The sequence below is a fragment of the Ranitomeya variabilis genome, chromosome 1, assembly GCF_051348905.1.
Source record: "Ranitomeya variabilis isolate aRanVar5 chromosome 1, aRanVar5.hap1, whole genome shotgun sequence".
NCBI lineage: Eukaryota > Metazoa > Chordata > Amphibia > Anura > Dendrobatidae > Ranitomeya > Ranitomeya variabilis.
In genome coordinates this window covers 85,683,209-85,696,378 of record NC_135232.1, presented here as the reverse complement: position 1 = coordinate 85,696,378, position 13,170 = coordinate 85,683,209, and the positions used below count along the sequence as shown (strand labels likewise).

Genomic DNA, 13,170 nt, shown 5'->3' with positions numbered 1-13,170 from the left:
CCTTGGAGATTACTCTGTCATCAAGGAAGGCTTCAATACACAGTTTGAGCCACCGATTTTAACCTCTAAACTTCTTTAGAATCTCACTTTGGCACATTTTTAAGGACTCTGTTTTCCAATAAGTTTTCACAATGAAAACACACCCCTCCAAACTGTTTATGTGCATTGTTAACAAATTAAGAAGGAATTCAGAAAGCGTGAAGTGTAAGAACCACACATAAACTACCGATGCGCAGAAAGGTTTTCAGCAAAGCTATTACGTAGTGGAGACGCCTGGAGGGTAGACAAGCTGGCGATAAAACTCGGGGCAAGGATGTTTCTCTTCGCTATCTCTGGTTCATGAGAAGTAAGCGTGCAATCAACCTCAAAGTATGTACAGTCCAAATATCAGTACGGTTGACCGTCCCTTTTAGAATTGACAGCAATTTTCCCTGGTAAAGTAATGAGTAAATCACATTGTTTAACTTACACTTTACAGCTATTTTTTGGCTGGTCAACCACTTCTAATATTTAATGTAAGTTGTAAATTTGTGATGAGTTTCATGTGAGTGACTCTGGCCTTTGAATTGTATGTTCGCACTTTTTATATCATGTTGTAAAGGATGTATCCTGGTGTGTGGTATGTACTATTACAATCCCTATAAGGCTCATTAAACCTATGTACTGGAGTTTTTACAGATCTATGTATTTAACATATTGACAGACAGACATGGTATAACATTGTGATGGTAAACTGTGTGATTTCAGCAGATCCGAGACTGTGTTGGTTGTTGGGACATGAAGCTCTACATGATACTGTTGCTTAAAATTCCTGGACAACTTCTTACGGAAGAACCACCCCCTCCATTGAAAACACATGAACACCTAGCCTAGCCAGCTGCTCATGTGTATTAGGGAGTTGGGAAAGATGTATGTCTGCTGAAGTAACTTTCGACCATCAGTTCTCATGTGTATAACTCAACTAACACAGTCGTGCTGCTTTCAAAAGCTGTGCCTACTTGCGATCTAGAGGGAATAATATGGTGGTCACCCATAGTCATTGACGTATATGGAAGAAAAGTAATCCCATACTACAGTTCAAAATGGCCCCCAATCCACAGAGTGCTGGGTGTTCTACCCAAGATGGAAAGTCTTGATCTTTGTTTCCCTTCTCAAAACCCTTCCAGTCAATTTTCACCATTTGTTTGCGAAGTCATGCACAGGTTCTTGCCATACGGTAACAATAAGAACTGGATCAAACAGGGCCGGGATCCTTCGGTTCCTCTTTGGCATGTACTGTATGATCTTCAAAATTTCCAAAAATCTACCCTGACTCATTAACCTTGCAGAGCCCCTTATATTAGCCCCGTTTGCTTACATAAGTGCAGACATCATGATTAAAGGTCCTTTCTACTCTGCGTTTCGTAATATGTAACAATGACCGCGTTCAGGGCGCTGGTTTCAGGCCCATCTGCTATAAACAGACAATTAATTACTGAATAACTCTGAGGTCTTCAGTCTTTGGCATCTTGTTCTGCTGCGGATGGTTTTTTGTCAGTTGACATAATATATTGAACTGCGTAATAATGAGTATCATGCAAGAGCCGGACAATGAAGAAGTGTACACAATGGTGCCGCTTTCATAACATGTACGCACTGCATTTCTTCTCTGCTGTCATCAGGATTAGGATTTGGAGCAAGAATAAAATAACATTTTACTACATTGTTTAACCATTACTCCTCATCTGCATCAACTGTGTTTTTCAGATGCTTGATATATAATATACTTGATTATGGCTGCAATTGTTCTTTGATGTAAAAGTTTCACAAAAATTTAGAATGAATGAAAAATCTGTGTCTGTTCATGAATATTCACGTCCCATCCAGGATTCTTAGAAGAAATAATTTAGCAGTTACAGTAACCGTGAACGTCGTTGTTAAAAGCCTTTACAAATCCATTCTTCTGGGTCTTCACACCTGACGTATAGTATATTGCCGAAACCATATGGTATGCGTTGCCAAATCGACGCATGATTCCACAAATAAACGGATATTACCTTCACCCACTGGCCATAGTGAAAAAAGTCACAACCTTAGAGCTCATGCAGACGATCGTATAAATCAGACTTGTCCTATCCGATTGGTTATCAGATAGCATGCGGACAACACACGGACAGCCCACTGACCCATGTTATTTAAAAGGACTGTTCAAGTGAACAATTTTTTTTTTTTTGGTCCCAGTATCTGTAAGAAAAAAACTCACCATGCACTACTTTCATCCGAGTCATTCAAGCCTATGGGTGTAAGAAAAGAAATGGATCCCACATGGATCATCAGAGTGGAATCATATTTTGACATAGATTTCTATCATAAGGAAACTGTATTTGATCATGTCCTTTTTTAATGTAGCTGTATGAAAACAAATCGCACACAGCACAATGACATAAAAAACGGACACAGAGTAGGCTCATGGATGAAAATCTGATGAAAATTTAAAAAAAAAAAAATCATCCAAAAAAAACTTGGACAAATTTTCATACACTCACGTGCATAAGTCCTTATGGTATTTGCACACAATCATTTTTTCTCCATCTGAGTCCAGCGGTCTGACTATTCTGATCAGAGTGTGGCATCAGTTTTCTCAGAGGTGGAGAAAAAAAATGTTTCTGCACCCTCTCCATTCTGTCAGTACATGAAAATCAGACTGCACTCGGATGTCATCCGATGATTTACATTGCCAATTGTGATCTGACAAACTCGGAATCTGATATGTGCATGGCCCCAGAGAATATCATGGATACAAGTGCTATCCTTGGAAATTACAGATGGCACTCGTCCAATATAATCAGTCATGTGCACGAGCCCTTAGACTTACTTAGATAGGACCCTTGGTTATGCTGTTAACTAAAATCATGTTTAAAGGATATGAGTAATCAGAAAATTACATATTGTTTAAATTAGCTTTCTATACGAAATGGATTTTTTTAACAATTTTTGCTAATGTTTTTCCATTTTTCATATCGCTAATCATATGAAAATATCAGAAGTTTTTGCAATTTTTATACTGACCTCTAAGCCTAATATTAGACTCTTAAGGTACCTTCACACGAAACGACTTTGTAACGATATCGCTAGCGATCCGTGACGTTGCAGCGTCCTCGCTAGCGATATCGTTTAGTTTGACACGCAGCAGCGATCAGGATCCTGCTGTGATGTCGCTGGTCGCTGAATAAAGTCCAGAACTTTATTTGGTCGTCCGATCGCCGTGTATCGTTGTGTTTGAAAGCAAAAGCGACGATACCAGCGATGTTTTACACTGGTAACCAGGGTAAACATCGGGTTACCAAGCGCAGGGCCGCGCTTAGTAACCCGATGTTTACCCTGGTTACCAGCGTAAAAGTAAAAAAAACAAACAGTACATACTCACCTGCGCGTCCCCCAGCGTCTGCTTCCTGACACTTACTGAGCGCCGGCCCTAAAGTGAAAGTGAAAGCACAGCGGTGACGTCACCGCTGTGCTGTTAGGGCCGGAGCTCAGTCAGTGTCAGGAAGCAGACGCTGGGGGACGCGCAGGTGAGTATGTACTGTTTGTTTTTTTTACTTTTACGCTGGTAACGAGGGTAAACATCGGGTTACTAAGCGCGGCCCTGCGCTTAGCAACCCGATGTTTACCCTGGTTACCCGGGGACCTCGGCATCATTGGTCGCTGGAGAGCGGTCTGTGTGACAGCTCTCCAGCGATCAAACAGCGACGCTGCAGCGATCGGCATCGTTGTCGCTATCGCTGCAGCGTCGCTTCGTGTGAAGGTACCTTTACTTCCTGTTCTGTACAGGAGACTTTTCTGTGGTCTCATTATTGTCCCAGACATGATTATAATGCAAGGTAACACCTCTATGTACAGTAAGTAAATCAGGATCCACCATTCAATCTGAGACTGGGAGGTGCTGATGAGCTTCCTTCAGATCATGTTTTCTGTTCTTAGGCTATGTGCACACGTCAGGATTTTGTCAGGATTTTTCCCCAGGATTTGTAGCCAAAACCAGGAGTGGAACAATTAGAGGAAAAGTATAATAGAAACATATGCACCACTTCTGCATTTATCACCCACTCCTGGTTTTGGCTACAAAACCTGATGAAAAAGCCTGACAAAATCCTGACAAAATCCTGACGTGTGCACATAGCCTCAGTGATCACCAAGCTACTTAACTACGGTAAGCTGTCAGGCCCAGATAGCTGTTGCCAGTTGTAGCTTCCAGCTCAGTGTGGTGTGTTCTCTGTGCTTTCTGCTCTGTATTCAGACATTCTGATCTTCTGTTGCCAGACCTTGGATTTGCCTATTGACTACCTATTTGATTTACCCCTTTTGACTTGACACGCTCTGACCTTTGAATTCTGACTCTGGACTGTGATGGAGCGGCCCCCAGATGTAGGACAGCGGGGTACTCGGATCCGGGTCTCTCGGTTCTGAGGATGTCACGGTGGCCCGACCCGGTCCATGGTCCTGCTAAGGGGCGCCCAATAAAAGGTGTAGGTGGTGGTGTAGGTCGCAGTAAATAACGAGGACACAGGGTTGCAGTCTCTTTACCTCTTTACTGAAGGCTTCAGGATCCTCAATCCAGAGCACTGCTAACCGGGCTGGCTGAGACCGGCCGGTCCGAAGGCACATCCAGAGTTCCCTTTGCAGGTGGAAATCAGTAGCCTTCCTACTAGCGCCTGGGTGTTGTAGTACTTCCCTGCTGAGCACCACGGGATAGTCCTCACAACTGTCGTGTATGTTTCTGATGTTCTTTCTCTCCGTCCCCCAGATGATATGCATAGGACACACCCGTATGACGGGTAGGCCTGGAGTTATTTTATAGGGACCCTAGAGACGCCCCTCTCCCACAATTGCCTCCGTTGTCTTCATTAGGTGATTAAAGTGAGGCAGCCAACCTAAAATTAACTGCCCTGCCGTTGGTTTGAAGTAATGCGTAGAGCCCAATACTTCCTCGGCGTTCCGGCCACCGGCTACACGCCTCAGTAGGATGTTGCCGATCTCGGGGCACGACTCTACTGGTTCTATCGCCTTTGTGCTGTGATCTCGTTTCTCACTTCTCCACAATAAACTTCACTTCGTGTCCTTTCTTAAGATGCCACCGCAATGAAGTGCAGGCGCGGCTCCGTAACGATCTGTCCTTTCGCTAGGCCTCTGTTAGGATCCCACCCCTGACAGGGACCCCCCTGGATCTTCCCAAGCAACGCTCTTCTCTCACTAGATGTTACCTGGGCAAAACCCAGTCAGCTTCTCCCTAACTTCCTATCCAACCCCCAGTTTTACCAGATTGTGAGGAGTGGCCTAATACATAGAACCCTTTTCTCCCCCTGGTGGCCGGAGTGTGAAGTGTAATGTGTGACTGTGATACCTGGTCAGGTGAACTCCTTTAGTGCCATCAGACATACCATCACTCCCCTTAGTGGCGGAGCGACAGTACTGCAATGACCAGGACTCTGGTGCGCTGCAGTGACCTGACTCCGCCTTTGTCTCTTTCCTGTTTATGACTATACCCTCCTGGCTCTTGACCTTGGACTCCTTAACTACCGTGATCACGACTTGTCCTGTCCGTGAGAAGTGATTCAGCATCACAGACCTTTGCAAAGATTAGAGAATAATCAGATAATGCTTCTATACAAATAGGGTCAGAGTCAGTCTATTGCTGTTACTGTCCATGGCAAGTATGAGTTGAATATTAGACTAATGGCCATTGTAAAAATTGTAGGATTTTTTTTTTTCAATAAAGTGATTTGAAAAAATAATGAACCATAAGAAATACATTTTAACATAGAAAAGGTGATTTTCTGTTCACACATTCCACACATTCAATATAAAGGGCCTGACATTGATGTTGAGTTGTTGAGGATAGGCACCATTTCATTTGGGTTATTCAGTCATTTCAAGCTCCAGAAAAAATATTAAGATTTGAGAGTCCTCAGTGGTTGATATCTTTTAATGGTAAACTGAAGAGATGATAATAAATATTAGCTTTCCAGACTACTTGGGTCTCTTCATCAGGCATACTAAACCTCAGTAGTCTGGAAAGTTTGCTATTTATTACCATCTTTTCAGTTAGCCATTGAGACATATCAACCACTGAGGACGTTCAAATTTTAATATTTTTCTATCTACTGGCTAACACGTAACAAAAATATATTTTTACTGGCTCCTGAAATCTTTTCATCATTAGGTCTTTTACTTTCCATACTTTTTGAATATAAGCTATGCACCCTGTACACTGATTGTTTTCACTTTTTATCCCTCAACAGTGATATTCTAAAAAAAAATGTAAAGGGGTCGCTGTGCAATATGGTTTTTAATGCACAGTGACAGTGCACTCCCTCGACAGCTTTAATGAGAATGGATTAGCTGGCAAGAAAGTGCACTGTCAGTGCGCATTATAAGGAGAGAACACACAAGCGGAGACAAACTGTGCCCCCTATAGTAATGTCCTTTTCAGTAATGGAAATTGCACAGATTTCCTAGTTACGAAAAAGCCCTGTCCCCTAGTTAGTTTGTTTAAAAAAAAAAAAAAGCAAACTGTTCTTTACTCACTCTCCCAAAGTCAAGCACCCAGTATTCGCTGCTGCTACTGGTGTCTGTTACCTGCAGCATTGAAGTTACGTCGACAGCGCTGCTGCCAATAATTTAGCTCAGCGGTTCTGACCAAGTTGATGGCATCAGCCATTCAATGCTGCTAAGCTTAGTTATTGGCTGCAGAACTGTCAAGCGCTGCAGCCATTAATGGATGTAAGGAGCAGCAGTGGAGACTCAGCGTTGGACCTGAGGAGGAAGAATAAAGAACAGTTTGTCTGCAACTGGTAGACGAGGGCTTTCTGAAACTGGAAGACCCCTTTAAAAAGGATGGACCAGGAGTAATTTATTTTGCAGTGTCTTCCTCAAGGTTGTTTTCCCTGACTCATATTGTGTTTTAGACTTTTTTATGACCACCGAATATTAAAATTTATACATAATATTATTTGGAATTCCTGAAAGGCGATTCATAATTGGGGTTTTTGATTATTTGGCAAATGCTCTTGGGATTTCACAGCAACGAAGTTTTGACCAAATGAATAAAGAAAGGTTTATGTTACTGACACACAAAAGGCTTACTTGCTAAGTTCAATGCCTATGATAGTCAGCCAGACACGTACGGGATCTATTAGCTAATAGATGAAAAATTGTGTCCAATCTTTAATGCAGATGATATTTGATTTTTGTACATAATTCAGCATAGGACTTGTTGGTATACTAAAGTGTGCATGAAGCTGGCAGAGATAAACCTTGGCTAAAGCTGGCACTGTACTCTGCCTGAGCGTGTCTGAGCATGGAGTGTCACACATGAGGGTGGTAATACCAGTTTTGGATGATGAGTGTTTTGCAACGTTCTGTAATATTCCAAGACAGATGACAAGGCCTTTGTTCTAATTCACACTACCGTAGTGTACACCATTGAAAAAGCATATACCGTACATTATTTTTGTGTTATCAGGTAGCAACATATAGGGCTACTACCACTTATTACCTTCTTCTGTTACAGCATCAGGGCTGTCAGATTTCCGACAGGGGTTTTGGTTCCATTTTCTCTGATGCATAGAGCTAAACACTTTGCTTTGACATTGAGTTTATGGGCATGTCCTGGATTGTCAATTAGGTGGCTAACATACATGATTATAAAAACCTCATCTGTTCGGTCCCCCACTGTTGTAGCACTGCCGCTCAGGTGGTCCCTGATGGTCTGTTTACTGATTTTCATCAGTTCCTTCATTCACATGCATATGACTACTCCAGCTAATTGCTGGCTTCAGAAGTGTCACTAACCACACGTGATAGTGATTGGCTGCCTCAGTCACGTGCACGTTAGCCATTAGATCACTGCAGAGAAGTAAACACAGACCAGCCAGAAAGGGTGACAATGGTTAAGAAGTAGTGAAATATTTTATTACGTTGTCTTGTTTTAGCCACATTCTGCCTGACTGTAGTAGTAGGTTATGGCAAGTAATGCAGACTCGAGCAAAAAAAGAAAAAAAAATCAAAGAACGCCGGTCTAGTGGCCATTTCGATAGTCCATGGCCAATGGACCATAGACCTGCGATACTCCTCCTATCCTCCGGAATGCCCGGCGTCTCTTCTGATTAGTAGGCCAAGTGTGACATCATTTGTGCTTCTTACCACAATGATAACGTTATGCCAAGCCTACTAATCAAAAGGGGCACCAGTGATGCCGACAAGTAGGAAGAGGTTTGCAGGGCTCTGATCTGGAGGCCACGTGCTACTGATGTGGCCACTGGAGCAGGATTCCACAAATCTTTTTGAACTATAATGCTAACCATTTTCCTATAATCTTATACAGCCCCTTTAACTACTGTACAATCACAATCCGGTTCCTCTTGTCACTATTAGGGCTTGTGCAGACAACCGTATTTTTGGTACGAGTGCGATCCCACAAAACATCAGATCACACTCGAACCAATGTGATTCTATGGGGCTGGGCAAATGTCTGATTTTTTTCCTTGGACAAAGTCTGTCCGTGGTAAAAATTGTAGCATGCACAATTTGCATCTGGCCCATACAAGTCATTGAGTCCATGATAAGTCAACGATGATATCCGAGAGCTGTCCGATGTGTACGGACATATTGCATGTAGAAGATGGAGAATTTTTTATTCTCCACATCCGACAAAATCGAATCACACCATGATCATTGTGTTATTAGCATAATCGGACCGATCCCTTCAGATGAAAGAAAATGTGTCGTGTGACCTTAGCCTTCTTGTAGGCAGTCATTGGTCCTGAGTTTGTGAATCTGAAATCCTGTAAATTAAGAAAGGACAAGAAAATAACAGAAAATTACATTTATAATGATAACGATTGTCATCATCAGGATCATTGTTACTCATGTCTGTATGTTTCCTTGCAGCTTTGACGTCGACAATGGCACCTCATCGGGACGGAGTCCCCTGGATCCCATGACTAGCCCAGGATCAGGGCTGATTTTACAGGCCAACTTTGTCCACAGCCAACGAAGAGAGTCATTTCTGTACAGGTCAGACAGCGACTATGACCTCTCTCCAAAGTCCATGTCTAGAAACTCCTCCATCGCAAGTGACATGTGAGTACTTACCAGATCGCTTTCCTTTCTGAAGCTTGAATTAATGTGCCTGCTGAGAATAATGCCAGACATCTACTAATAAATAGTATTACTGCTAAAAGTGTTTGAAATATTGCAGAAAATCTTTGTCATTGTCAATAGGAAATGATCCAACTGTCCTTAATAATTAGAATATACAGTAGATCACATCAACTTTGTACTATTTTGAAGTGGAAGACGGAGCTTTTGGACACATATTGTGTGATATCAGAAATCCCCAAAAAGTTGCAAAAAAAGGACTTCTATGGTGGACTAAGCATATGACCACCATCTTCTAAAGTTAAAGGGAATCTGTTCTGTCTCTAAAGGCTATTAACAGTGTTCGGCGGCTGTAAACCGGGATGTACTTACAGCCACCGCTCACTGTGTACTGTGCGGTGATTGTAGCCGCTCTGGCTCGTCTCTATGACTGAACGTCAACAGCTCCCAGGAGGAATAACGTTCAACGGGCTTGCAGCGGACATGTTCACAGACTGGGCGTCTATGCCTACGGAGTACAGGCGCAATATAAAGGGAGGGATGATCTCTGCTGACCCTCTTCTGTGTATTCTTCTCACTGTGTGCCCAACATAGTAAAGTAAACTCTTATATTTAGCTCAGTGTTTACTCTCTAAATCTCATCGGAAAATGTTTGACATGGGACAATGCAAAAAGCATAATAGGTTTATGCCTACGGAGTTTTCCAGAAGAATATCTGAGTGCAGAGGAAATTTCTAGTTCTCGGAAATTCAGAAAAGCTGATTCCTATTATTGTTAGTTACATGAATCACAAATGATCTGTAAAATGTTATCCATGAATATTCCATTCTGGCTCTCTGATTTATTCAGATGGTCATATTTGGCTTTTTTTTTTTCACATATTCGGATTCTGTCAAGAATAAGACATATCCCAGATTCAACCGCTTGTAATTGTAACCGACCATTTTACACAGGCCTCAGTTGCATTTTGCAATCTTTTTGTGGAAGAATATACACTTTGACCAGTAATGTACGTGTCGTACGTATCTTTGTCGTTTGCTGGAACGTGTTTTGAGGTTGGTCATAAATAGAAAAGTAGCAGACAATGCCTTTAAAGGGAGTCTGTCATTCCAAAATCCCAAATTTATACTTCAAACTAACCACACAGCCTTGTAGGCGATGGAGCAGCAATAAAAAGTTATTTGTGTTTTTAAATCTGCTGCCCCAAAAAGAAGTTTATTCTAATATGCAAATGAGTGCTCAGTGCAGCTTTGGCATTGTTCAATTCCTCGATGTACTCACTTATTTAGATTACCGGCACTCATCCTCTTCCGGAAGGAGAACACCCATCACTTTCTCCTCGCTGCTGACATCGACTGACGACTCTGCTATTTCTCTAGTCCAGAAGGGAGCTCCTCAAATCACTCTCTCATCGCAGCTGACATTGCTCTCGCAATACAAAGGTATACCAGAACAAAGAGAGCGTGATCAGTGTGCTCTCTCCTGCCCTAAAGTGATACCAGAGGAGTGGAGTGATGTCAGCAGCGAGGAGGGAGTGATGCATCTTCTTGCTCCTATACAGGGACAGTGCGACCATTGCAGGTTTATCTTTAGAAAGCGCTGACTCTGGGCAAGTCAGCAATGTCAATCAACATAGAAGGATTGGCCATGATCAGAATAAATAGGTGTAAGGGTTAACTGAGGCATTTTGCAGTGCCAATGGTGCACTGACCACCTTCATTTGCATATAAATAAAGTTCTTTTAGGAGGCAAAGTAGGAACAGATTCCAAAACAGTTATTTCTATTGTTGCTCCATGTCCTACAAGGCCATTTGGTTAGTCTGTAGTGCAAATTTGAGGTGAGAGACTAACTTTTAGGGCCCGCTCACATTAGTGTATAACATGGCCAAGTGTTATGCAATGCTTTATGATGCCCCAATGTTATACCATGGGGCAGTGCAGATCTACGATTATTTTTTCATGTCCATTCGCCATGAGAAAACAATCATGGCATGTTTGGAGTGCATCTGATATTCGGATCACAAGTCTATGGCTGCGTGTGAAATATGACATCCGAGTGCAGTCTGACATATACTCACAGGGACAATGGAGAAGATGGATAAATTAATTTTAGTCTTCTCCATACCTGTGCTGCGATTGTCTCATTCCAGAGAATCGGATCACACTCCGATGACTCTCAGATCACAAGTCTATGGGTGTGAGTGAAATATGACATCCGAGTGCGGTCCGATACAGGGACAATGGAGAAGATGGAGAAATTAAGTTCTCTGTCTTCTCCATACTTGTGCTGCGATTGTCTCATTCCGGTGAATCAGATCACACTCAGATGACTCTCGGAGCACACTGTGACAGAATTTGAGCCGAGTGTCATAAGCATAATCGGCCCTTTTCTCTTGCATGACAGAATCAAAGCTTGTGTGAACGAGCCCTTACATTGAGGAACCTGAAGTAGTTGGTATGGTTTCTGAACCTGCACCATACATGAGATCGACCTGTCCTCCCAAACGCCAATCCAGCCTTGCTCTTGAGATCTGCGGAACCTGTGTGGTCTTTTATTTGAGAGCAGTTTTATAAAAAGAGCAGGTGACGAGAGAACAAAATTCTACATCTTTATCTTCAATAGAGGCGACATGTAAACTAAATGATAACTGGTGGAATCCATGTCTGCTTCTATTAATACATGCAGAGTGTAGATACATGTATTGTGAATTCCTGTCGTGTTCCTCCGTCCTGTGATAGCGACGTAGGAATATATGGTCATGGTCACAGTGAAAATACTGTTTCCATTTTTTATAAAATCAAGAAAACAAACATTTAATTGGGCTTCATAAATATTCACTGTATGCCCCACCATCCCATCAAGAAAGGTGCTCCTTATACTGATATGGGAATCCAGCATCAGTTCATCAGCAGATCTCCATAATAGGCTACAAGGCAAAGGCTCAGGGCTCCACCACTACCTAAATCCAATATTTAAAGAAATGCCACTCCACCGACTCCATTATATTGCATCTTCATATCTCTTAACTTCCATTCTGCCATCAAAAATAACAGATGTAGAGGGTTGACCAACTATGCTGTCGAGAATTGGTGTTTCATTCACAGCAATAGCATGGGTCAAAGAGTCTAGACTCCCACCTAATAGATTAAATGAGTCAGTGTGATAATATAATTACATGTAAATCAATTTATTTATTTTTTTATTAGACATGCATATGTATATTTTTATTTTTACAATTGCATGCATGCATATATTTTGCCCATTATGGTTGTCTGGCTGAATAACACTGCTTATAATACATGGAGTTAAAATTACACGATTTAGCATTTGCAGCTAGATCTAATGATGTCAAAGAAGTCTTCCTATGACCTTGATTACACCTTTTCTTTTAAGAAATGTAACCAATGAAACTTTTAGATGCCACTGGCTTTGGTTGCCATATTATAATGAGCTGTTTATGGGCATGAGCTGCTAAGTCAAGAAAAAAGCCAACAAAACGCAGACAAGACTCAACTAGTATACCAATTACATGGAAGCTGGAGACTCTACAAGTCTGTTGTTTATGGAAAATGATGCATTCTGAATATACAAATTCGGTGACTGATGGCACCAAGAAAGCTGAAGATAATGGAAATCTGTCCTAGATTCATGTTGCCCGAGCTATGGACAGCATAAATCAGAGGCTGGCTTCATGACCCTAGCCAGGTATACTCTGTTCTGAAACACCACAGTGTTTCAGAGGAAATCTAGTTTGGAAAGCAGGCTAGGGACTGACTATAGGGAAAAACCTGACTTGTTCGGTGTGGCTCCCAGCCGGCTTTGCCCCAACTCGCTCCAGGTGATGACAGCTCTTTCCCTATGTACTCACATACTAATTTCATCTCTCCCTATGCTTCCAACTTTTCAATCTGCTTTCTCTGAAACACTGCTGAATTTCACAGAAAACATGACTGCAGTTCCACAGCCAGGTTCTGATTCATGTGGGCTCTAGTTCGGGCAGCATGAACCTAGCGACAGACCTAATATTGTGC

General features: G+C 42.1%; 1 protein-coding gene across 7 annotated transcripts in view; it reads left to right on the top strand.

The window, feature by feature from the left end:
- Positions 1-13,170, top strand: part of PDE4D (phosphodiesterase 4D) — a 1,072,650-nt gene that overhangs the window by 811,418 nt on the left and 248,062 nt on the right. For all 7 annotated transcript variants that reach the window (XM_077285781.1, XM_077285789.1, XM_077285817.1 and 4 more), the window contains exon 2: positions 8,929-9,120. In XM_077285781.1, the coding sequence (XP_077141896.1) occupies positions 8,929-9,120 (192 nt within the window). The remainder of the gene's footprint in view (positions 1-8,928; positions 9,121-13,170) is intronic.